Source organism: Pleurodeles waltl, chromosome 10 (genome assembly GCF_031143425.1).
Source record: "Pleurodeles waltl isolate 20211129_DDA chromosome 10, aPleWal1.hap1.20221129, whole genome shotgun sequence".
NCBI classification, from domain to species: Eukaryota; Metazoa; Chordata; class Amphibia; order Caudata; family Salamandridae; genus Pleurodeles; species Pleurodeles waltl.
The window spans coordinates 17,752,683-17,779,099 of record NC_090449.1 but is presented as its reverse complement, the minus strand read 5'-3'; the positions used below and the strand labels follow the sequence as shown (position 1 = coordinate 17,779,099).

The following is a 26,417-nucleotide window of genomic DNA, read 5'->3' as shown; positions in this document are numbered from 1 at the left end:
GCATGCACAGCTCAGCAGGGACCTCACTGATGATACCCAGTATAGAGGCAGCTCTCACCCAGCCCCACTGGCCCTTAGGAGTCCCAGAAAATCAGTATAGGCCAGTGCACCCATGGTACATGGGAATCAATACATTAGCTCTCTTGTCTTAATCCCTTTGGTTCTCATAGACAGGCCTCCAGGTTGATAACTCCTGTGGTATGCTAAACCCACTCCACTCTGTCAAGACCAGTTGGAATTGATGGGTCAAACCTAGCCTCTGATGTTTAGGCGGAAAAGATAAGCTCTCTCTGCAAAGATACCCACAACTCCTGGTCCCACCAGGAATGCTTGTATCGCGCTTTATTGAGGGCGACTCCATCTAGCACCTACTGACTTTTGTTTCCAAGCACAAGCCAGGAGAGCTAATGTTTTATAATTTGCTTTCATACGTGCACCGATTTTATATCATGCTATGCTTCAAATGCTGCCTTTCTTTTTTGAGGTTCTCCCTGAGCTGTCTTTCAGATATTGTGCCTCAACCATGTTCCCTGCACTCTTCCCTCACCCACCTTTATTTCTGATCCTTGTACCCCAAATTGACTCACGACTGTTTCCCCCTTTGTCCATTTTGCTCGGTCAGGATGTCGCAGGAGCTCTGGCTCTGGGCAAAAGCACAGGTTCTGGCGTCTTTGAGATCTCCTTATGGACTGGAAGCCATTCTTCCCGCGCCAAAGAAAGGTGAGTAGTTGAGCAAATTCTCTTCCATGAGCTTCCTTTGAAGAGTTTGGGGATTTGATGGGGCAGTTTGGCGTAAAGACCTCTATTCTTGCCAGAACGTGACACACGGTTCTGCCGGTGCACCCCAGTCCTGTTGCACAGCACCTTGTTGACAGACCTGCCAGTGTGTTGCAGTCATGCGTCACAGGTCTGCCAATGGAAATTAGCCTTGTTGCCCAACACCTCTTTTGGAAATCCTTTCGTCACTTTTAGTGATGTGAACCAAGGTTCAAAATTACTCTTATAACATTTTTAGGAGGTGCAGAGATGCTGCAAGACAAAAGATAAATTAAAGATATAAATCAAAGTAAATGAAGTTTAAACAGTCAATTTTCACACCTTAACGGGTGTCAATAATTTAGAAATAATTGGCTAAAAACTAGAAGGAGGCGGTGGGGAAAATAGAGTTAATTTAAAATTTGAATGAGAGCAGCTTTAATATAGGCAGCTATGGACACTGATGTACATTTCTGTGAGAAAGTACTAAAAAGGTTAAAAAGTTTGGCAAAGCCAATAGGTCTCGCTTTCGGGACATATTGGCTTTGCCAGTGCACCCTGACAATGCTGTATAACATTGGTATGATGCTGTGCTTCATGAGCAAAATGAAAAAAAGCAAAAAAACAAGGCGCAATGACATTTTGTAGGCAAGGGCATGTGTGATGACGTATGTGCACAACTCATCATTACGCATGCACGCTCCTATAGAGTGTCGCAGGCACAATTATTTTTAATTCACTGATCTGAAACTTCCTAAGAAAAAATAATACAATTTAAAATATATAAATAAAAAAAGACCGCTAGGTGGGGGATTCGGAGGGGCAGGTGGCGGGAAGCAACAGGTAGCGGAGGGGGAGGGGCAAAGCAGGATCCTGAGTAGATCAACAAGAAGGGTGCTGAGAGACGATTGCTTGACAAAAAGCAAGACAGAAGGCAGGTGGGAGAGAATTTAGCAAGGGAAGCACATGAGAGAGAGCCTGCAAAATGAGGGAGACAGCAACATGCAGTGCTGTGGGTGAATATTTGGTGGGTGGGGGAAGCACACGAGGGAGAGAGCTGGGAACCCAATGCACTCTGTGGGAGAGCTTTAGCGAAAGAAAAAAAGTAGTTCCCTAAAAGTGAGAAGTGGAAGGATACAAGTGAGCCAAACCAAAGGATCAAATGATGGTATAGAGAATATGCTGCCGGGGAAGGACTGACACAAGGCAGATAAGGAAAGGCTGAGTAAAAAGCAAGCAACACAATAAACCCAACCAATGGTTAGCAAAGGGGAGGCTCCAAGTTCCTGTAAGTTCTTGGTAAGCTCACAATGGGTCTTTTCCAACCAGACCACTTGTGCTGTCTGGTAGGCGAGAACTAAAAATAATCTATGGCTTGAGTCAGACGAGAGCAGTGCAGGGGCGTAACAATGGACCCCGCTGTGCGGCGGGGCCCGAGCTCCAGGTGGCTTCCTCAGCACCCAGGCCTGAGAGCTCATGAGTGGTTGTGGAGGGGGGGCCGCTATGTTCTTTCCAGGCGAGCCCCCCTCCAGTTTTGTTACGCCATTGGAGCAGTGATAAGAAATTTGTCATAAAATGGCCTGTGGCATTTCTGTCCTATTAGATGGATATCAGAAGGACTGCTGGTGGAAATTTCTCTGGATCCACCACCCACCCCACTAATGTGCAGAGGCAACAGCACCGCTCATTCTAAAGTGGGAGATTCATCACCATACCTGGGGGAGTTAGCTCCAATATTACCCTTTGGAAAGGTTAGAAGAATTCACAAAAATGCGATTATAGAACCGCTAACAAGCTGAGAAACACTCCCACCATGTTAGCAAGAAGTGTCACAAATGACATTCTACCGCTAGTTAATATTTTCTAAGCCCAGATATGGCTGTGGAAAGTCCACCTTCAGATGTGGCGTACTGGCCGAAGCTGCTGACTTTGGAGCTGGGGAGCCAAGTTTGAGTCTCAACGTCGCTGAGCATCCTGTGATTCTGGGCAAATCACGTATTCACCCCGTGTCTGCAATTCAGCGCCTTGAACCCTCATGGATGATTCACTGTGCTTTACAAATCCCAGATTTATTTATGTAGGTATTGGTGAATTTTCCACCAGATATTTCCCTGCAAAGTGGTTTTGCCAATGAACCCTGAGCCGACTTCTGAGAAGAAAATAAAGGGTAGACAAGCAAACATCACAAAATACCTACTCTAGGGATATTCATGAATGAGCGAGCAATTCCTTGGCTTAAACAAACACCAATGTGAAATTCAGGGGAATTGCTTCTGCCAGATCCTAAATTTGCACCACAAAAGAATCCAGGGGCTCTTGGGCATCACCACGAGGCTGGCCATCCTCTGGCGAATCCTCTCTGTTTCAAACTTCTTACTGTGTGGAGCTCACAGGAGGCCTGGGGATAGTGCACTCATGCAGTGCGCTCTACACAAGCCTCCCGAACAGAGTCGATGGACCGCCAAATAGACTGCAAAATCAGGCCACATTGACCTGATTCAATTTACCAAACTCTGATCATGGAAATCAATCATGAAAGTCTCCTCTGGATCCCAGGGAGTCAGGAAAAAGATACAAACACCATGGGCCTGATTCTCAAAGGTAAAGTAAGTTCATCATTGTTTGCCATTCACAAAGGGATTTACAGGCAGTAGGTCTGGGCACTGGTTAAGATACTACTCGTAAATCCCGTTGTGAATAGCAAACGATCGTAAACTTGCACAGAAGTGTACGTTTACCTTTGTGAATCATGCCCTGTGAGTTATGTACAAGGCCTGTGTCTATGTATTGTATGTGGTACTTGTACACCTCAAACCTAGCCAAAAGGCAGCGCAGTGCTATACAGGGTTAAAGGCAGGTATATAGTCAACAAGTGAGACAACGGCCTCGGTGGGCCTGAGAAACGTCATTGACGCTGAGCGACGCTGCTCTGCAACCCACATAATGCATCTTCTCCTGGTCCTGGGGCTGCAGTGCTGATCCTGTACATCAATGAGTGCTGGGGCCCAGATGTTTGCTCAGAAGCATGCATCTGGAACTACGAAGATGAGTGGTGCAAATTGGAAGGCTGTGTAGCCTTGATTCCACCTCAAGCCTCTTTCATCCACCACAGACTCTCCATGCCTCTTTATCTCACTCTTGTAGGTTTCCTCCCTTCCCTTCTTTCTCTTTCTCTGTTACTGTTTTTCCCTCTTTCTTTCTCCCTCAGTGTTTTTCTCTCTCTTACTCTGGATGAAAGTCCAATATGGAAAAATGAGTGAAGTCCCCAAAAATGAGTGCCGGTGGGCAAATTGAGTAGTGCAGTGGGCAGTGGTCAAGCGAGACACAGTCTTGTAGCTTTTGTGTCCAGGGCTGTGGGTGGCAGTGACCAGCTCGAAACATTCAAAGGCCCCAAATAGCTGGTTATAGGTTACAAACTCAAATACGAGAGGGCCCAACACAATAGGCGTGCAGGATCTGAGTCCATATGGTTTAGAGTAGACTGAGGTTGTCCAGGTTATTGCTCCAGGTTCATTATACCCTTCCGTTCCTTTACTTGAGTGGTTTGTTGGGGTTGCGCAATCTATTGCCTTTCTTGTTTTCAAGGACGTTGCAGGAGTGGGGTGACCACGTCTCTGGATTGTAGGGTGCGGGTGCTCATGGAGTGGGGTCTTCCTCTGGTTGGGGTGCTTTGGGCAGTATTTCCATATTACATCAGAGGGGGCTTGTTCCTTTTATCTGAAACTGGTTCTACAGCCAGTCGCTGGGTTTCCACGACCTGGAAACCATGATACAGTTACACCTTCTACAGGCAATTAACCAAAGCCAGCTGCGCTCCTGCTTGACAAACAACTCTAGATGTAATTATTATCTGAGCACAGAGGCCTCCTGGCACCAATGTCTGTCATTATTATTTCCCTTCAGCCTCCCCGGGGACTGGAGACCGCAATGGAGAGTCCGTCCTTCCACCGACCACCGCCCAACTCCTCGCTTCCTGTAAGGCAGCCAATCCCATGAAGGCTTCCAGGACTCGCCAGGACCTGCACAAGGAGCTGCTCCTCACCCACCGGAAGTGAGCCCTCCTCCTCCTGTCTGTCTGTGCTTGGATCCTGTGTCTGGCCTGTGTCCAGTCCTGTGACGTGGCTCTGAGTATTGCCTTTAGAAATGACATGTATTTTCACTGTCTGAGGTTTCTACGCATCTCCTTTCCTTCTCTGGTGTGTTGTTTGTTGTGTTTCGTCAGGTCCTCATTACTCTGGTAAATTTATAATATTCCCAAGAATAATCAGATTTGTTGTCAGGCTCGCCCGCGGCTTCCGTCGTCGCCTCAAAAATTAGATTAGAGAATCACACACAGCCCAGAAGGGGTAGAGAATGAACAAAATTATTTTGTGGGGACTTGTGAGAATGAATGCTCAGGCCATTGAGGGATTCTGGAGAAAAGACCCTGCAGCAGTTGGTTCTTTCTGTCACCAGAAGCTCTCAACTACCTCAAGCTTACGTTGGCCAAGCGCTCTGTCTCTTGGCTTCCTGCTTCTGGCTACTGCAGCTCAGCGGGTCAGCCTCTCCTGTTTGCCTCAGTGGGGCAGACCCAGCAGGTCTCACCTGTTTGCCTCAGTGGGGCAGACCCAGCAGGTCTCACCTGTTTGCCTCAGCGGGGCAGACCCAGCAGGTCTCACCTGTTTGCCTCAGTGGGGCAGACCCAGCAGGTCTCACCTGTTTGCCTCAGCGGGGCAGACCCAGCAGGTCTCACCTGTTTGCCTCAGTGGGGCAGACCCAGCAGGTCTCACCTGTTTGCCTCAGTGGGGCAGACCCAGCAGGCCTCTCCTGTTTGCCTCAGTGGGGCAGACCCAGCAGGTCTCACCTGTTTGCCTCAGTGGGGCAGACCCAGCAGGTCTCACCTGTTTGCCTCAGCGGGGCAGACCCAGCAGGTCTCACCTGTTTGCCTCAGTGGGGCAGACCCAGCAGGTCTCACCTGTTTGCCTCAGTGGCTATATTACAAACCACACAGGGTGACCCAGTAAACAACCGAAGAATCTGGGTTAGTCATATTACCAAACAAGATTGATCCATCCGGAAACAGTTATCGTCATTACTCATCTAAACATAAATAACAAACACATTTTTCTTTTCAAAGAATTTGCAGCATAGATATAAATAACATTCAGGATTCAGTTTGGTAATATGTTTGCCCCAGTGGGGCAGACCCCGCAGGTCTGCACACTCACTAAGGAGTTCTACAACTGGTTATTTAAAGCTGCAACATAAAGATGCCAAAGGGACAGAAACCTCCATCATCCTCTTTCATGAAGCATAAACCCCAGTTCAGGGTAACCTTTACTAAAGGAACAGACACCTCCAGGTACAAACGATCTGCACAGAAATTAATTACATAAAACAAATCGTTCTGTAGGGCATGGCCTAAAAAACGTAGAAAAATAAGGCTCAGCTAATCACAAGCCAGGCAGATGACCAGCCTGTGCTACCCACTGGTGGCAACTACCCCTTGGAAAAGGAAACATTCCCAAGGTCATAGAGTTCAGTCTCACTGGAATTCCCAGGTCTACAAACTAAGCTGCCAGTTTGTGGAATCACATGAGTTGGGAAGCTGTCTACTGGTGTGCAAACAGTGAATCTCCGAGTCATAAACCTTCTTTGAGGGTACACCTTAACTCTGCTAATTCAGTCTGTTCTGCAAAAAGGTCCTTCTCCCAGCTGCCACATTGTTTTAGCTGATGGAGCTGCTTCATTGTGGAATCTTCTTTCTAGGACAGCTGGGGCAGAACAAAAAGTCACCCAACTATTACCAAATACTTCCCCTCATAAGACGCCAAACCTAATGGCTTTGCCAGTGCTTGTTTCTCAATTATTTGCAAACAATGAATCAGTGTTTCTCAAACTCAACCTTCATTTAAACAGTATCAAACAACGTTATTCCGCTAGTTGGCAGCTTTGTATCATGTTATTTATCCCACATTATTTTGCATAAAATGTTTTATGTTTTTGTACATAAAAATGATAATATTTTGACTTATTTCTTCTATGTGGCAGCATTATGGCAGCCTATGGAATATGCAGGGGCTATTGGGCCCCAGACATGAGAAATGGGGATGTTTGCCTCTGATTTCCCAGGACCGTGCAGCTATGGTTCTTCAAAGTGGGTCAAGTTCGAACCCTTAAGCAAACAAGTCTCAATGGTAGCAATAGCGAGCAGTCACAGGCTTCTCAGGGGTAGCTTCAATTTCAGAACTTAACTTTCACCCAGCAGCGCAATAACATATTGCCCAACCCAGTACTTGTGTTTGTTAAACCATAGGGCCTCATTTACAAGAATATGACGCATCGACATTGATGCGTCCGATTTCTTGCGCCTCCCTAAGATCGCCTAACGACGCCATGGATGCGTTGTATTTACAATACAGAGTTCCATGGCGCACATTTTCACAGATGCGTCAGTAATTCTGACACATCGTTGGCGCTAAACTTATGCATTCCTGGAGCACCAATGTACTCCAGCAATGCAAGGAGGCTCCCATTGGTAAAAGCCCAGTGTCAATTGTATGTCTGCTCTGAGGAGGCGGTATAATTCTGATGCAGTAAAATGTTGTAAATTTCACTGCGTCAGTTCTGCGTGGCTTTTTGCCTGGGAACGCCTACACTGCATACATGATACCTTGCGCAGGTATAATCTGAAGCAGGGCTTTGCAGACTGACGCATTGGGCCCAAGGCATCAGTTTGTAAATCTGGAGCAGTGCAGTAAACTGCAAGCACCACCATTGCATTAAAAACAATAATGCAGCAGTGGTACAAAGGGCTTGTAAATGAGTGCCAAAGTACTATAAGACCAATAAAAAACTTTACCAGCAGGTGGAGCATTCTTCTGCCGCTGTGCTTACCCACTGGGGAAACCTTCATTCTTCTGCAAATGTGCATGGGAGTGAGGGTAGCAGGTGCTGATGTGTGACTTTCTACCCACTTTGTTCCTTATTGGGGTGTGTGTTTGGAATGTGTTCAGAGGTCTTTTTTGATGTGTGATGTTGCAGGTGGTATCTGCTATGTCTTTGTGGGCTGGGCTGTTGTGTGGTGTTGCCTTGCAGAAGGCTGTGTGCACAGTGATACCCACATAGAGATCACATCATCACAATACTTGTGTGTGCAGCCCCATGCACTATCTGTTGTGTGTGTTGTTTATTATTGTGCATGCAAACAGCCCACCACCAGACAGAAACAGAAGTGGCAGGGTAGAGCCAGTGGTTGAAATGGAATTAAAGTGCAGGTACTCCTTGCTCCAGAGTACCTGTGTACTACTGAGAAGTGCAGGGAGTCCCCCATTAAAAGTACTGAATCCCCACTGAGAAGTGCAGGTACTCACCCATTAAAATATTGCAGGTCCTCAGTACCTATGAGTACCTGCCCATTTGAAACACTAGGGTCTGCACCATTGGAAACAGTATTAAAGCCAGGGCTGGTGCAGTAATGTGGACCTCGCTGCTTCGAGTATAAATGTAAGATCTTGAAGGTATCTGGCTGCACATGTATGCTGGCCCCTCATGTCATAGTTTGTCGCTAAAATGACACCCAACCATGACTTTAGTACTGAACTGTGACCAGATGTCCTCAGCTTGTGTTTGACAGTCAGCAACAATGTTGTGCAACAATTAAACATACCCTGGGGGACAGCTACTCTGGTTTGCACAAGGAGCACATGCACCTGGAATTGCATCAGCACTGCACCTGGGACAGTCTGGGGCCATGCGTCCTAGTAACAGCAAAAGTGAAGTCCTCAGGGCAGAAAACAGAACAAACACTGGCAAAGCCAATAGGCCTCGCCTATAAGACATATTGAACTAGGTTTCTTTAGCCATGCTGTACAGTACCGGGGCTGCTGTGCAGCATGTCTTAAAAAAAGATACAATGCTATATATAGACGCTCACTTATAAAAGCGTGCTTTTTTGAATGTATCGATCCGAGATTTTAAAGTATACTCTAAAAACCCTTTAAAAATATATATATATAAAGGATGAGGGGAGAAGGGCAGAGGGTGAAGCAACACAACAGAAAGGAGAGATGGAACAAGGTCAAAACAGAGGCGAAGGACAGCAACGTGGCACATAGAGGCAATTGCCAGTGAAGAGTGAGAAGCACATGAGAAGAGAGAGCAAAAGGAGAAAAGTACACCAAGAAGACAGCTGGAAAACACATGGTCTCTCATAAAGTGCTTAAACAAAAAAAAGCAGGCAGCGGAAGCTTGGAACCCAGAAAGTCAAAGAGATTTATAAAGAGGCTGTGCTCCATGGGCGGGACAATCACAAAATTGATAAAAAGCCATCAAATAAGCTGCAGTCAAATGACAATGACATGAAAGTCAAACAATGGTAAGCAATGGGCTGGCTCTAAGCCCCTATGTGTTCTTGGAAAGCCAAGAATATCTTTTGTTGCCAGTCAGCGTGTGCTGTCGGGTAGGCTCGACATAAAAATGAGCAACAGTTACCTTGCTCCTTCATGCTTGCACAGAGATGCACCCTTGAGGGCGGCCCTGGAGACCCCACGAGGGCTGGTCCATCACAGGCTGCACCATGTGACACAGATCCTGCAGAGAAAATTATAGCCTGGGCCCCGGAGAGTAAATTATAATTGGAGCTCCTGGTTTTATGGTATTTATTTTTTTCACATTTCCGTCCATATTTATCCATACTTATTTTTTGTCCATCTCATTGGTACTTATCCATATTTATCTTTTTTTAGGGGAAAAATGGGGTTGCAAAATAGTATATTTCCCCATTTATTTAACTGATGAACATGCACTCATGCTTTGATGCCTATTGCATTTTAACCAGTTTAGCAGCCAATATAACAAAACACTACATCCCAATAACTATTACCGACATATATATATATATATATATATATATATAAAACATACGCCTGTATTTAAGGACATTTGTTCCTGTTTTTTAATTCTCCATGCTGTCTGTCTGCTCAGCTCTTGGCTTGTGGTTCAAGAAAGACAGCATAGAGAGTCACTCAAAAGAAGCACAATTTTCAGTGCTTTTCTGCTTTTAAAAATAAATACAGACAGGAAACACATTGCTTTCTGTGTGTGTATTAATCTGTAAAAATCAGTAAAAAGGAAAACTGGGAGCCTTATTTATAAGCAACAACTATTAGTAATTCTATTTTGTGCCTCCATCCTTCTCATTTCCTCCTCCACCACACTCCTAGGCACTGCACCCCAAGACAAGAGCACCTCTCTGGCCACTCTGGCACAACAAAACGCTTCCTACATAATATCACAACAAACCCAACACTGCCAACCGTGCACATCCCCAAGTGTAGCGTGCTCCCCATCAACAGATGCTATTCACCAGCCCACAATGGGGTATGAGGCACTATGCAAATGCTACAATACAAATACCCTCAAAAAAGACCCTCAATGGACCCCCTAAGGGACCAGCACTCAGGGTGCCAGATACTGACCGCGTGGCCCTGGCCTGGGGTGGGAAGGGATCCAGAGACACACTTGCCCCTAAGTTGGGGGGAGGGATTAGGAACCCCCAAGTTGGCACACATTAAGCACACCTGTCCTGTGTGCCTGCTCCTGGACAGAGTGCAGTAGGCATGTAAGAACTCTGTGACTTAACTAGGCATGAATGGAACACTTCAGCACCGGGATGGCTTTAGCGCGGTGCAACCGGTGCGGCCGCACTGGGCGCTGACCTGTAAAGGGGATGAGGGGCACTGACCTTGGGAGTGAGGGGGGCGCTGTATTTAGCAATAACTTACAATTTAACAGCATCTGCTGCAGAGTTCCTTGTTTGTCCAGCTTTCAGGCAGCAATTACACTTTTAAGATATCTCTCGTGAGTAGTGCTCCTGCTAGAGAGAGACATGGGTGCTTTGTCTGGTGGCAGTTTTGAACGCCATAAAGTAGAGCAGAGGGTTAATACGCCTGCTACAAAGAACAGATCTGTATTTTATGTGGATAGCTGCGTGGATTAGTAAAGCCAGCCTTTTCCAGCGCTTTAAAACAAATTAAATGTAAGTGTGAGAGGGGCTATGGAGGGATAAGGGACTCTTTTGGGGGATGGTAGTAAGGGAATCGGAGCAGGAAGTCATGGGGGGAGGCACCAAAAAAGTTTGTTGCACCGGGTGCCACCAGTACTGGCTGTGACCCTGCCTCAAGATGTGCGTTGCTGCTGGCAACAAGGGGGAGGATGGGGTCACCAAGCAAGTCTGAGTTCTTGCCACATCTGAACAGCGTGGAGAAGGAGTCCACATGTCTTGGTGAAATACATTGTTGGGATTCAGCATGCCAGGGACTCCAGAATTTGTATTGGACAAAGTTGAAGAGAATCACTGCAAGTGGGTGAGAAGCCACATCACACAGACAAGTGTTGGGATGTTGGACGCCATGATGAGGTCAGGCATGCTGCAGGCATAAAGTATGAAACCTGGCATCGAGGAAGCACGATTTACAAGCACCATGTTCATATGGAAGAAGTGGAAGGAGAGTGCTGGATCACAAGACAAGTATCTCCAGATGGCAAAAACATGATCCAATCACAACCTGACGGATACCAGTGACCGCAAAGCGAGTGCCCGCAGGCCGGAGAACATGGACAAGCAGGCTTGTCCCTTTCTGTAGACTTGGTTTGCGCCTGATACAAGACTTGGTGTAGATACATTTCTGTTCCACAGTCACAACAAAGAGTGCAATTGGATCTGTTTGAATGTGAAGATTGTCCTCTTTTCCCCAGTTTTTGCATTGACCTCATTGGGTCTTCTAAAAATAAACCGTGATCTGCATTCGGCTTGAGGGGCATTGCTTTGCCAGACCCAGATCAAAAGCATTAAAAAGTATTGTATCATGACCTAACTTTTACTTCTCCCCAAAGTAGGAAATGTGCTCCTTTGCCGGTGGTTTACTTTGCCTTTTGGAGTGGATAAGATACTTTAATGTTAATGTTAGTAAACTTATAGAGTGCACAGCTGCTAAAAAATGGAGCGTCCCGGCGCTAGGAATCTGTCTAGAAAAGTACTAACCTAGAAGCATTTGCCAGGTTAAAAAAAACAGGTTGTAAGGTGATTCTTTAAGATTGCTTCAGTTGGACATTTGTGTAGTTGGATATGCAAGTTGTTCCACAGCTTGGGGCCAGGATATCTGAAGGAAAGCCCTCCCTGTCTGGCTTTACTAATTCAAGGCACCGCTGCCAGTAGAAAGAGGAACAAAGGAATCCGGTAGTGTAGGGTGTCCTCAAGTAGCAAAGATAGGTCCTGTTTTTGAGAAGGCTCTTTAGGAAAAACACAAGGCCTTGAACTGAATGCTTTTAGTGATTGGGAGCCAAAGTATAGTATGGGCCTGATTTATAATTTGGTGTGACGGATATCCCATCAGCCGAATTACGATCCCATTATAACCTCTGGAGATCATAACTCGACGGACGGGATAGCTGTCACGTTTGTGATGGAGTGACTCATCCGCCAAACTCTAAAGCGGATTCTAAGTCTCCTAGATGGGCCGTGAGAGAGGACCATTTAGAAAGATTCAAAAGATGACACACAGCAGAATTCTGGATCATCTGGAGGCGTCTGAGAAGAGTCTGGGACAGGCCAAGCTAAAATACATTCCCATAGTCCAGAGAAGAGATAACCGAAGCCTGGACCACAGTTTTCTTGGCTGATATGGGAAGAAACCAAATAACGTTTATTAGGCTTTGCAGAATCCCAAAGCATCTGGCAAGAGGTATCTCATCCAGATGTTCACAGCTCAGATTATGGTCAAGCCAAATTCCAAGATCTTTCACCGGTGGTTTCCAAAGCGGGGGGGGTGCCTTACGAGTCGGGTCACCACGCGGAGGACCAGTTATTAGGATGGTTCCTAACATTTATAACCTCGGTTTTTCGTACATAAAGCTTGAGGCAGTTCACGCCCATCCACTCTGCAACCTCGAAGTGACAAAGGGCCTGATTTAGAGTTGGGTGGACTGGTTACTCCATCACAAACATGACGGTTATACCGTCCGCCGTATTACGATGCCCGTATTATATAATAGGATCATTATACAGCACACAGGATCTCAATCTCGTTTGTGACGGAATAACCCCATCCGTCAAACTCTAAATAAGGCCCAAAGTTTTTTAGCTTGGGCATCCGATGCGCAGGGTCTTGAAAGAGATGATAAACAGTTTATCATCCACGTTTGATAGTACAGAGAAGCCATTCGATTTAATAACATCAGTGAGTGGCTGAATATAAATATTAACCTCTTCACTGCTAGGCCTTTTCCCCTTCAGGTGCCAAGCCTTTTTTTGGCTATTTGGGGCAGTTCGTGCTTAGGCCCTCTTAACTTTTTGTCCACGCAAGCTACCCTCGCCAAATTTGCGTCCTTTTTTCCAACATCCTAGGGATTCTAGAAGTGGGTTCCCCTGGAGGAGACCCAGCAATTAGCCAAAATACACTGAAAATTCCATCATTTGCATTTTTTTCCAACATCCTAGGGATTCTAGAAGTGGGTTCCCCTAGAGGAGACCAAGCAGTTTGCCAAAATACACCACAAATTTCATTTTTTACAAAAAATGGGAATAAAGGTCTGCAGAAGAAGGCTTGTGTTTTTTTCCCCTGAAAATGGCATTAACAAAGGGATTTTGGTGCTAAAATCATAATCTTCCCAGCTTTCAGGACCAGGCAGACTTGAATCAGAAAACCACATTTTTCATCACAATTTTGGCATTTTACTGGGACATACCTCATTTATACGCTTTTAGCCTCCTTCCAGTTAGTGACAGAAATGGGTGTGAAACCAGTGCTGTATCCCAGACAGCTAAACATTTCTAAAACGTAGACAACATTCTGAATTCAGCAAGGGATCATTTGTATGGATCCTACAAGGTTTTCCTACAGAAAATAACAGCTGAAATAAAAAAATATTGAAATTGAGGTAAAAAAACAGCCAATGTTCTCCACGTTTTACTCTGTAACTTTTTCCTGCAATGTCAGATTTTCAAAAGCAATATACTGTTACGTTTCCTGGAATCTTCTGGTTGTGTGGATATATAAGGCTTGTAGGTTCAACAAGAACCCTAGGCACCCAGAGCCAATAAAGGAGCTGCACCTTGCAATGGGTTTTAATTCTATACCGGGTATACAGCAATTCATTTGCTGAAATATAAAGAGTGAAAAATAGGTATCAAGGAAACCTTTGTATTTCCAAAATGGCCACCACATAAGGTATTGAGCAGCAGTGGTTATTTGCACATGTCTGAATTCCGGGGTCCTCATTCTAGCATGTGAATTACAGTGCATTTCTCAAATAGACGTCTTTTTTACACACTCTCTTACATTTGGAAGGAAACGATATAGACAAAGGCAAGGAGCAATGACACTTTTCTGATAATCTTTGTTCCCCCAAGTCTCTCGATAAAAATGGTACCTCACTTGTGTGGGTAGGCCGAATGTCTGCGACTGGAAACGCAACATGGACACATCACAGTTTTTTGGAAAGTGCCTAGCTGTGGATTTTGACCTCTATCTCAGCCGGCACCCAGGGAAATCTACCAAACCTGTGCATTTTTCAAGACTAGACACCTAGGAGAATCCAGGATGGGGTGACTTGTTGGGCTCTCACCAGGTTCTGTTACCTAAAATCCTTTGCAAACCTCAAAATTTGTCAAAAAAACACTTTTTGCTCACATTTCAGTGAAAGAAAGTTCTGCAATCTCAAAGGAGCCACAAATTTCCTTCCACCCAGCATTTCCCCAAGCCTCCCAATAAAAATGGTACCTCACTTGTGTGGGTGGGCCTAGTGTCTGCAACAGGAAATGCCCCAAAATACAACATGGACACATCACATTTTCCCCAAAGAAAATTGACCATGATGGGGTGACTTGTGGTGCTCTTACCAGGTTCTGTTACCCAGAATCCTTAGCAAACCTCACAATTTGGCAGAAAAACACTTTTTCCTCACATTTCGGTGCTGCAAAGTTCTGGAATCTGATGGGAGCCACAAACTTCAGTCTACCTAGTATTCCCCTAGGTCTCCTGTTAAAAATGGTACCTCACTTGTGTGGGTAGGCCTAGTGCCTGCAACGTGAAATGCCCCAAAACACTATGTGGGATATCAAAATGATCAAATACAAAACTACCTGTTTTTGCTGGGGGTGGGGCACCTGCGTTTTTGGTCCTGGGCTCAGCAGCCATCTTGGGAAACCTACCAAACCCAAACATTTCTGAAAACTAGACACCCGAGGGAGTCCAGGGAGGTGTGACTTGCGCGGATCCCCCAGTGTTTTCTTACCCAGAATCCTCAGCAAACCTTAAATTTGGCTTAAAAATCTGATTTTCCCACATTTCTGTATGGGATCACTGCACCAGCACAAATTTCCTACCACCCAACGTTCCCCTCAGTCTCCCGGTAAAAATGATACCTCACTTAGGTAGGTGGACCAAGTGCCTGTAACAGAGAAGAGTAAAAAACATGTAAAAAATGAGGGGGAACCAAAGCGGGTCCAAAAGGGCAGTTTGAAAAAAAACTAGGCTGACAAGTGGAGCAGAATTTGTACCGGTATAGATGCGACAATGCTGGGTAGTAGACATTTTGTGAATTCCTGCAGATTCCGGAAGGTTCCATCACAAAAATGTAGGAAAAATGTGTGATTTCTAGGAAAGTTGGAGGTTTGCAAGGCATTATGGGTAGGAAAATGGTGCAGGGTGCATGTGAAGCACACCACCCTGGACTCACCCAGATGTTTGGTTTTCAGATGTGTCTAGATCTTGTAGATTTTTCTACATGGCAGTCTGCCAAAGTCCAAAAAGTGCAGCCCTCGCCATTCCAAGTGGGATAATATTGAGAGTTAGACAAGCTCTCATGGCCCAAATGCAAAACAAAAACCCAAAATAATCAAATGTCCTCTTGCTTGGCAACATAAGATGTTTTAGTGTGTGGTGGGAGAGCTGAAAGCCTGTTACCCCCTTCAGTTGGGGTGGGGGCATAACCATACCCATACTGGTTGGTAGCCACCACAACACTATTGTTTTTAAGTTCCATGGCATCTATTAGGCTTTCTGTCCCCCTGAGGAGTTGATCAGGGGTAATTGCCCCATCTGCCCACCGGTGGACAGAACAACTTTGTCCCCATTTATTTGCGGTGGGGGTTAGCCATACCCCACCCTCTTTTTTAAACATCTTTACTGGTCTCTGGTGGGCTTTCTGCCCCCCTAGGGGGCAGATGGATATTACAAAAACAGGCCAATCTGCCCCTAAGGGGGTCACAAATGGCCACAGTAATGTGCCCCCATAGGGAGTAACCCTTGCTCAAGGGGCTGCCCCTCCAAACAAAACACACACACACAAATCCCAGGTGCCTAAGTGGTTTCTGTCCCCCCCCCCCCAGGGGCATATCGGCCTAATAGAAATAGGTCGATCTGCCCCCAAGGGGGGCAGAAATGTCCTAAAATAAAATTGCCCCCCCAGGGGAGCGACCCTTGCCTAAGGGGTCGCTCCCCACCTGTAAATAATAAAAGAAAAGAAAAAAAATGATCCCTGGTGTCTGGGGGTTTCTGCCCCACTGGGGGCAGATCAGCCTAATTACAGTAGGTCGATCTGCCCCCAGGGGGGTCAGAAAAGGCCTAATTAAAAATTGCCCCCCTGGGGAGCGGCTGTTGCAAAAGGGGCCGCTCCCCTTATGCATAAATAAAATTAAAAAAAATCCCAGAGAGACATCAAATAAAAGAAAAGGCCTTTCCTTTCCTTTGATGCCTCTCCTGCCTCACCTCGTGATCGGAAGAGAAATGCTTTTGCATTACTGTTCCGATCCACGCTGGAAGCTGTGGGGGCAACCTCTGATGAGGTCAGCACGCAATCGCGTGCTAACGTCATCAGACGTCACTGGGGGGGTCAGGGTGTAAGGGGAAGTGATTCCCCTTCCATCCCTGCCCATGGGAGGGGGGTGCCAGGCCATCAGGAGGGCTCATAGCAGGACGTAACGGTTACATCCTCAGCACCCGAGCGGGGCAGCCGGGGATGTAACCGTTATGTCCTTGGCACCCAAAGGGCGGGACACTTTCTGATTGGACGGTTGGGAGTGCCTGCGCATAAGTGCACTGGTGCTGTTGTGAGCTGTGAATGTGTTGTTTGCTGTATTCTGGCAGGTTGCTCTTGGGTCACTGGAAGCTGGGTGTGAAGTTGCGACCTGCTCAGGAGGCTGATGTTGGATTCTGGGATGTCAGAGGCCTCACAGAGGGTCAGAAGAGGGGCAATGAGTTATAATTGGAAGGTGGAGGTAGGGTATGGGGGCTACTGCCCTGATGGATCCCATGAGGGGGTATGCTTGGACCCCAGTAGTGAGATATTATCTGTAGTGTGTTCACAGTGTTACTGCAGCATGAGAAGTGAATGGCCATACAGCATTACTACAGTCTGTGTGTTTTTTACACCAGACCTCTTTGTGCTTTAGGTAGGTGCATGGCTGAGTAGGAGTTTGATGAATCTGTGTATGTACAGCGTGTGAATGGAGCCCTTGTTACATACATGAACAGTGACTGAGGTGATCGCCCACTTCAGGTAGGGACATTGTTGTCCTCTTGTCAATGGAAACACGTTCATTAGGGCTGGTTCGGTGTTCGCAGTAGAGGAGTGTAGGGGCACCTTCTCTACATGTATGTATGCATGTGCACGTGAGTGCTTGAACATGGCAGGAGGTGTCCTGTTTGCTGAGCACTAGGTGAGCCATGTGCTTGGAGTTCTAGGAGGAAGAAAAAAAGCTGATTGGGTAACTGGTTGTGTGACAGCAGCGCTGTCACCTGATTGGCTTACGGCACATGCATGCATGTGTATAAGTGGAATATTCAATTACGTTGGAGTGAGCTGAGGGCTGGTCTCTAGAGGCAGCATGGCAGTGCTTAAAGGAGCTGATCGTGGTGCAGCCCAAGGAGACCTCTACCAGGCCAGGCGTGGATGGTAGGACTTATCATCATTCCTGGAAGGATGGATGACCAGGTAGTCCTGTTGCATGGGCTCTCATTATGTCAATGAGGCTGCTGGATTTGGGTGGCAATATAACCTGAATTGTGGGAACTGAGTCCAATCCCACACCATGTAACAACTGTCAGCCTAATCCATTTTCTGGCCAACTAGCAGTGCCACACCTCCACCCAAGAACAGGGATGATTTGTGGCAACCGGGATCATGACAAGAATGACTTCTCAGGGAAATCGTGGTAAAACACATCTCAGTTACATGAGTCTCACACATGCAAAGACAAACAGAGGCAGAAGATGGTTCAATAAGATTTATTGACCGCAGCTGCATCTTAGATAAAATGGCATGAATTGCAATAATAATAATGATGAAACACGTTAGAAGCAAAATGGTGACAGGAAAAGTGAAACACAGGATAAGTTTCACCATACTGTCACTATGCGTAATATATGTGGTTCCTACTTAAGCTAAGTTAGAGCACAGTGTGAGAACCTTCAGGTTTCCCCCAGGGAAGACATAATTCCCCATAACTGAGCAAAGAAGCCTGTTGTCTAGAGAGACACCATCCCCATGTAGGCCAGGGAACCGGTAGTCTCAGCAAGCAGCTATAGCAAAGTCAATCAGCATGCTGTCGTGGTCATCTGACGGAAATCTCCCTCTAACGTGCATGGGACAGAGAAGTGTTTTTATAATAAAACAGCTGATGTGCTAAGATAATGTCCCCACGTAAAGATGCGTATGTTTCTGTGAATTTTGGAGACACAGTGTACCACGTTGCCGGCAACCCCATCTCGATGCAGCCTTGAGGAAAGCACAAAGTGAAAAGAATGTCTTGCTAGAAACGCACTGCTTTCCTAGACGAAAGACTAAAATAGCTATACAACAGTCCCAGGCCCAGGCCTCAGAGAAAGGACTGGCCATGTGGAGAACAAAGGACTTGATAGGAAGGAACTTGTCGCTGATGGACAGATCCTCAAAGATTGTCCGTGTTATGGACTTTATTGCCTCCAGGCACCTGGAACCACAGTTCCTTGGTGGTCTGTAAGTTGGTGAGATACGATGAGCTACCATTAATGCCTACCAGCCCATGGCTGAGTTACCGGCCACTTTCTGGGGGTGCACAATCAAATCAGGGGAGTCCTGTTTGGAGACTTTGGCTCGCAGACCATTGCTTTTCCCATCTAGGGTTCACTGGCCAAGCTGATACTTAAGTGGACCCGAGAAGGACATTTAGGTGACCACCCCACATCGCCTTACACAAGAAGTGGCATTTGACAGCTTACTCTGTCTTGAGTAGATGTAGACAAGTTATCTGCACTTATGGAGGGCTGGAGTCCCCCTGCCTGGGATGACGTAGGTAGAGGGATGCTACCTCACTAGGGCAAGTGAGGCACTAGGGATGTGACAGTGAAAGAGAGAGAATGATTGGGTCTATGTTCACTGAAAGTAAGGTTTTGTTGTACCCAGCTTTCCAGAGGCATGTAGTTCTTCGATATAATTATTTGGTGTGCAGTGAGAAGGGCTGGGTCTCAACAAACATGCATGAGATTGTCACCAGGGCAGCTTGTGTGTTTAATTCGAAGACTGCTTGATGAGCGTCTTCTAAGCATGAACACCAGATGAGAAGTACATATGAAATATTGTGCATAACATGGGGACAGGGCATCGTATCCCCTCCTGTACAGGTAGCGCCAACCCTATCCACACACAGGAGTGCCATCCAGAGGGGATCACAGTGCACGGTGCCAGACAACCGGTTTACCAGGAGATACTCACTGCTGTTTTCACTCCATTCCAGGGGTCTGGTCTTACACAGCAAACCAGAGCTGCTGAGGGTTCTGGAACGGCGAAGGTGCCAGGAGAGACTTGGAGCAGAGCCAACGCAGGACCAGACGCCGCTGCAGCAGGAGCTTTTGAGGTGGCAGCAGAGAAGAGAAGAGGTGAGGAATGGTTCAGAAATAGCTCCTAGTGGTAAGCAGAGATGACATGGAGAAGGGTCTGGAGAGGAGAGGTGCTGTAAAGAGATTCAAAACAATGAGATTGATTTAGATTTTTGCAGAGGGGTTACTCCTTCCCAATGTTGACAGGTATCCAGTCCACTGAAATCTAAATCCCATTATATCCTATGGGAATTAGATTTCGGTGAATGGGTTACCCGTCACCCTTGTGATGGAGTGACCCCTCTGCCAAACTCTAAATCAGGCCCAATGTCTTGACAGTAAGCAGAAATTACACAGTGAAGGGTCTGGAGAGAGCTGAGGAGGTGTTGGTGGGAGTGGAGACTTATGCACATCTTTTAATAGTCCTGAGAGGTAACTTTAGGAGAGAGTTTGGACACAGCTGGGGAGGTGTTGGTGAAATAAAATTTTTGCGAAGTGGCACTCTGCTCCCCTCCCTCCTCTCAAAGAGGCTCAAACTTTGTTGCTTCTTAGGGAATTCTGCCTTGTGCTCCTGGCGGCAGCCCAGGGGGTGTGTAGACTTTCATTGCCTAGAGTTGGCCTTGGACCCACTGGTGTGATGAAGGCAAGCTCTGGTTGATTAAAAGGGACTGGAAGGGGAGGTTCAAAGGACAGTCTAGCGAAGGTGTTGATGGGATATAAGCTGCGTTCAGCAAAGCAGGGGATGGGTTCAAAGGAGCGCGTGCATTTCAGAGACCCCTGAACCATGGGAGATGCTTGGGTGGGAAGACAAGAAGTTTTCAGGTCAAAGCAAAGAATTGCCTGACAAAAGGAGGCATCCACCCGGTTGGCCAATTAAAGGCTGACAGAGAGCTAGTTTCCAATATAAAAGTACCCACCTACTACCTGCCTGTCCCCAACTGTGGGACAGTGGTCCAAAGGGGCACAGAGAAGTGGAAGCATTGTTGCATCTCATTGCATCTGTGGATTTCAGGTGGTCGTGCTAGGCTGGTCTTCGAGGACCAGTGGTCTATGGGAGATGAGAAAAACCTAATGTCATAACAGGGCTTTGTCGATACTCTCAAGGATGGTAAGTGGGGTTAAGTATCGAGTAAAACTAAGGGTTCCAACATCATAACTCATCTACAAATGTATTCAAAGGTGACAAAATCCCCAAATCTGTAAAATGTGACACCTTTGCAAAATGTGTTCTGCAAGCGAAATTTACTGAAAAACACTTTGGCTGAAGATTTTCCAACAAAGTGTTTTTTGTAGCACAGTTGCATGGGTGTGGAATTCCTATTGCCAGACACCTAGGACATTTTGACCCTCATTACGACCCTGGAGGTTCGAAGATCATCAGGGCTGCGGTGTCGGTGAAGACCGCCACATTACGAGTGTGGCAGTTTGGCCTCTGCCAAACCGCCACATCTCCACATTACGAGTTTGGCAGTTTGGCCTCTGCCAAACCGCCACATCTCCACTGGTACCGCCAGAGCGATAAGACAGCCGGGCCAGAGAACAGCACCTCCGGGCCGGTTGTCCACTGCAGACCATCGGCGGTATAATGAGTCGGCTTTCCACCAGGGTTTCAGCTGTGGTAGCACCTCCACGAAAACCCTGGCAGAAAGTCTGCCGGTGCCAGGAAATTCCTTTCTGTCACCGGCAGGTGACTCTCCCAACCCTCTCCCTGCAAATACAATAACCCCCCCTTCTGTGACAGCACCCCCTTCCCCGCATACATGCAGATACACCCACCCACACGCACCCTGCATACACCAACACTTACATACACTCATTCACCAACATGCATACATAGACTCATTCACCAACACTCATACATACACTCATTCACCAACATGCATACATACACTCACTCACTCGCACCAACAGACACGCATTCACAAAAACATTCCAACATGCTCTCACTTCAACCATCACACACGCATTCACACTTACATTCACACGCGCATACACACATGAAGACATACACCTTCTCACACAGAACACCCACCTCCCCTGTCGGATGATCGACTTATCTTGTCCGGCAAGAAGGTCGTATGCCAGGGAACGGGACCCAGCGCTTCCACTGCCGGCAGCACCCCGCCACGTCATATTACTGCTCATAATATGGCGGTGGAGTCCTTTTGGCGTGGCAGAGATGGCGGTGGAAGCCTCTTCTGCCCAAATTCTGCCTGAAATCCTTCAGTACTTGTAATATGGCGGTCGGAATACTGCAAGCACTGGCGGTCTTCTGGCGCCTGCGGCTTCGGCAGTCTGCGTAAAATACCGCCAAAGTCATAATGAGGGCCTTTGTCTGGGGTAAAGGGCAACAAGTTTTCATGTTTACTTTGTCCGATGGAGAAGAAGGAGTCTACTTAAAATGCTCTTTGAATTCTCCCTGATTAGAGATAGATCCATGAAAGCAAGATTGGTAAGTTTTTTTCCTTAAAAATAAAATGTACACGTAAAAAATTGTATCTTGAAAAAAGCATTTTGTTAAACTGTTGCTCATCTTTCACTGAAGCATGATTTAGTAAATGCGTTGGTTGCACGCCAATGTTCAAAAACAAATTGAGAGAGGTTCAGAGTAAAACCATAATGGGCAACAGGAAAATAAGTCAGGTGCCCAATTCTTAAAGTAAGACCCAAAAGTTCACCCACAGGTACATGTCTTTGCATTGATGCAGATTTAAGACTTTCAGGAATTCGCAAAAGTTTTCTGAGTAATGGCTTTAAACGGTACTCTGAGCACACGTTTGTGAATTCCATTTTTGAATGAGAAAATATACATGGACTTTGGTTTCCATCCTGACACCTCCACTCAGCCTTTCATCCTTCCACGGGGGATAAAATGCATACTATTGAGCTGGGTAAAACTAAAGATATGTTTTAGTGCCAAGAAACCCTAGGGTGAACATGCACTATACAATAACACGTTATGATATGTTATATTTACTCATGCTAAAATATGCTGAACTATTGCAAATTCACTCCTTTCACAGACCCTTTTTCCCACTACCCTGGATAAAAGGTGTACTCCTGCCCTTGTCAGGAGAAACCTTCCAACCTTTCCAAGTTTGGGAAGAGATTGGACATAAGTTTGTGAGTACCCTTCAACATGCAAAGTAGTGGGTGGTCATAGTCCCATGGAGGCATCCTGACCCTGGATCTACAGCTCTTCACCTACGTCAGTCCCTGTATGCAGATTTGTGGAAATATTCAAAAATAAAAGCCTTGCTAGAATCCAAACCCCGAAAGAACATAAGTATAATCAGAGATACTGTTATCAGAGCCCTTATAGAATGGGAAATCTGCCTTAATTTGTCATTTCACTGCAAGACACCAAAGGTAACAAGTGGATTTTTTTACAAAAGAAGTAGATTTGTGAAGCATTGCGTCCCTTGCCCAAGTAGATATTTTGGAAAATCCACACCCCTGGTTACTCTGCAGAAAAGCACATATCCTGGGCTTATTCGCCTTCAAATGTACTATTTTTGTGGGATTTTGCACCCATTTTTTTACTTGAACTCCTGGATTCCAACTTTAGAATATTCTGCAGTAAAATGTGAAAATATAAAAGTTGAAGCCAGCGATGGGTGTCTCCCAGTTAATATCTTCATAACCAGTATTTAGAGAATAGGTATTGCCCTTCCACCTGCAAAAGCTGCAGTCGTCAGTGTGTGGTTTTTGCCCTCGCAATCACTTATGTGCAGGCTTCAGTGTGTGAGTTGTGCCCTTGCGATCACTTAGGTACAGTCTTCAGTGAGTGGTTATTGCCCTTAAGCTTGCTTCAGTTGCAGTCTTCAGTGTGTGTTTATTGCCCTTGCGATCACTTAGGTGAAGTCTTCAGTGTGTGCGAATTTGCCTTGCAATCACTTAGGTGCAGTCTTCAGTGTGTGAGTTTTGCCCTTGGGATCACTTATGTGCAGTCTTCAGTGTGTGGGTTTTGCTCTTGCAATCACGTATGTGCAGTCTTCAGTGTGTGGGTTTTTCCCTTGCAATCACGTATGTGCAGTCTTCAGTGTGTGGGTATTGCCCTCACGCTTACTTCAGATGCAGTCTTCAGTGTGTGGGTACTTCCCTTGCAATTACTTGTGTGCAGTCTTCAGTATTGTGGTTATTGCGCTTGCAATCACGTATGAGCAGTCTTCAGTGTGTGGGTTTTGCCCTTGCAATCACGTATGTGCAGTCTTCAGTGTGTGTGTATTGCCCTCACGCTTACTTCAGATGCAGTCTTCAGTGTGTGGGTACTTCCCTTGCAATCACTTAGGTGCAGTCTTCAGTGTGTTCGTATTGCCCTTGGGTCACTTATGTGCAGTATTCAGTGTGTGAGTTTTGCCCTTGGGATCACTTAGGTGCAGTCTTCAGTGAGTGGTTATTGCCCTTAAGCTTGCTTCAGTTGCAGTCTTCAGTGTGTGTTTATTGCCCTTGCGATCACTTAGGTGAAGTCTTCAGTGTGTGCGAATTTGCCTTGCAATCACTTAGGTGCAGTCTTCAGTGTGTGAGTTTTGCCCTTGGGATCACTTATGTGCAGTCTTCAGTGTGTGGGTTTTGCTCTTGCAATCACGTATGTGCAGTCTTCAGTGTGTGGGTTTTTCCCTTGCAATCACGTATGTGCAGTCTTCAGTGTGTGGGTATTGCCCTCACGCTTACTTCAGATGCAGTCTTCAGTGTGTGGGTACTTCCCTTGCAATTACTTGTGTGCAGTCTTCAGTATTGTGGTTATTGCGCTTGCAATCACGTATGAGCAGTCTTCAGTGTGTGGGTTTTGCCCTTGCAATCACGTATGTGCAGTCTTCAGTGTGTGTGTATTGCCCTCACGCTTACTTCAGATGCAGTCTTCAGTGTGTGGGTACTTCCCTTGCAATCACTTAGGTGCAGTCTTCAGTGTGTTCGTATTGCCCTTGGGTCACTTATGTGCAGTATTCAGTGTGTGAGTTTTGCCCTTGGGATCACTTAGGTGCAGTCTTCAGTGTGTGGTTATTGCCCCTGCAATCACGTATGTGCAGTCTTCAGTGTGTGGGTTTTGCCCTTGCAATCACGTATGTGCAGTCTTCAGTGTGTGGGTTTTGCCCTTGCAAACACGTATGTGCAGTCTTCAGTGTGTGGGTATTGACCTTGCAATCACTTAGGTGCAGTCTTCAGTGTGTGGGTATTGACCTTGCAATCACTTAGGTCCAGTCTTCAGTGTGTGGGTACTTCCCTTGCGATCACTTAGGTGCAGTCTTCAGTGTGTGAGTTTTGCCCATGGGATCACTTAGGTGCAGTCTTCAGTGTGTGGTTACTGCCTTTAAGCTTGTTTCAGGTGCAGTCATCAGTGTGTGTTTATTGCCCTTGCGATCACTTGTGTGCAGTCTTCAGTGTGTGGTTATTGCCCTTGCAATCACGTATGTGCAGTCTTCAGTGTGTGGGTTTTGCCCTTGCAATCACGTATGTGCAGTCTTCAGTGTGTGGGTATTGACCTTGCAATCACTTAGGTGCAGTCTTCAGTGAGTGGTTATTGCCCTTGCAATCACTTAGGTGCAGTCTTCAGTGAGTGGTTATTGCCCTCACGCTTACTTCTGATGCAGTCTTCAGATGTGGTTACTGCCTTTAAGCTTTTTTCAGGTGCAGTCATCAGTGTGTGGTTATTGCCCTTGCAATCACTTATGTGCAGTCTTCAGTGTGTGAGTTTTGCCCTTGCAATCACTTAGGTGCAGTCTTCAGTGAGTGGTTATTCCCCTCACGCTTACTTCAGATGCAGTCTTCAGTGTGTGGGTACTTCCCTTGAGATCACTTAGGTGCAGTCTTCAGTGTGTGAGTTTTGCCCTTGCGATCACTTATGTGCAGGCTTCCATGTGTGGGTATTACCCTTGAGCTGGCTTGGGCTACAGTTTTAATGTGTAATTATTGCTTATGTGCTAATGAGTAATTAACAGAGCATTTTGACTGACAAGGGCTTTTACTCTCCTGTCTTCTCCCTTCTGCTGTTTGTTCTCCCCTTTTCTTTCCCCCTCCTCCACCCCCCCCCCCACTGTGTGTTTGTTTCCAGCGGCGACAGAAGGAGGCGGAGAAAGGAAGTACCCACGAGTTCCTAAAGGTCAGAGAGAACCTGAGGAAGTGTCCCTGGCGGGAACCGCGGGCCTCCAGAACCTCTCCCAGCTGACGCCCCTCCTCGAAGGCTCAAAACCTTCTCCTCTAACTGCAACCTTAGCTGCTTCCCAAGCCGGCGTGTCAGCTGAGCCGCGCCTGCCGGCAATGGCCTCCCAGTACCAATGCCCAGGATTGGACGCTGGTAGTCGCAAGCCCTGCGCATAGCTGTTGCATCACAAGCTTGACACTTGACCTCCAGCTTCCCTGAGATCTGCCTTTCTAGGATTAGCTGTCAGAGCAAAGGTTTCTATGTAATGGAAGAAAAACTCTTTGGTTTTCCAGGTGTAGCACAATTTTCAATTTATTTTGAACGCGGGCCAGGGACTCTGCCATCAAATCACGGCGCAGAGACAGAGCGGTTTTCTGCTGAGCAGAGTCTAGCAAAGGAGCGGGGTACAGACTGGCTTATAACCTGTGGCATGAAAATGCACGGATTTCTTCTATGCCCATGTTTAAAGAAACATCAACTAAAGGCCTACCAGAGTGATATTTGGACAACACCACGTGAACTCCGCTGGTCGCATGGGTTGCGAAAAGAAGTGCCTCAGCCAATGCTCTGGTGGAAATGCAGCTGGTCTGTTGCAAACGTCTTCTCCTTGCTGAAGTTGTGCATATGAGCTCTGGAAACTGGACTATGTATGTCAATTAGAAAAAAAATCTCAGGTTGTACTG

At 46.5% G+C, this 26,417-nt stretch overlaps 1 protein-coding gene across 1 annotated transcript; it reads left to right on the top strand.

The window, feature by feature from the left end:
- Window positions 1-623: 623 nt before the first annotated feature.
- LOC138262288 (actin-associated protein FAM107A-like) lies at window positions 624-26,417 on the top strand. Its single transcript, XM_069212188.1, has 4 exons — window positions 624-720; window positions 4,660-4,807; window positions 19,511-19,652; window positions 25,654-26,417. Exons 1-4 carry the CDS (start codon window positions 624-626, stop codon window positions 25,756-25,758), a joined length of 492 nt encoding a protein of 163 aa, XP_069068289.1. The 3' UTR covers window positions 25,759-26,417.

Coding starts and splice junctions, on each gene's coding strand:
- LOC138262288 (XM_069212188.1), top strand. CDS start 624: ATGTCGCAGGAGCTCTGGCTCTGGGCAAAAGCACAGGTTCTGGCGTCT. Junction 721..4,659: donor TCTTCCCGCGCCAAAGAAAG/GTGAGTAGTTGA, acceptor ATTTCCCTTCAG/CCTCCCCGGGGACTGGAGAC. Junction 19,653..25,653: donor GGCAGCAGAGAAGAGAAGAG/GTGAGGAATGGT, acceptor CAGCGGCGACAG/AAGGAGGCGGAGAAAGGAAG.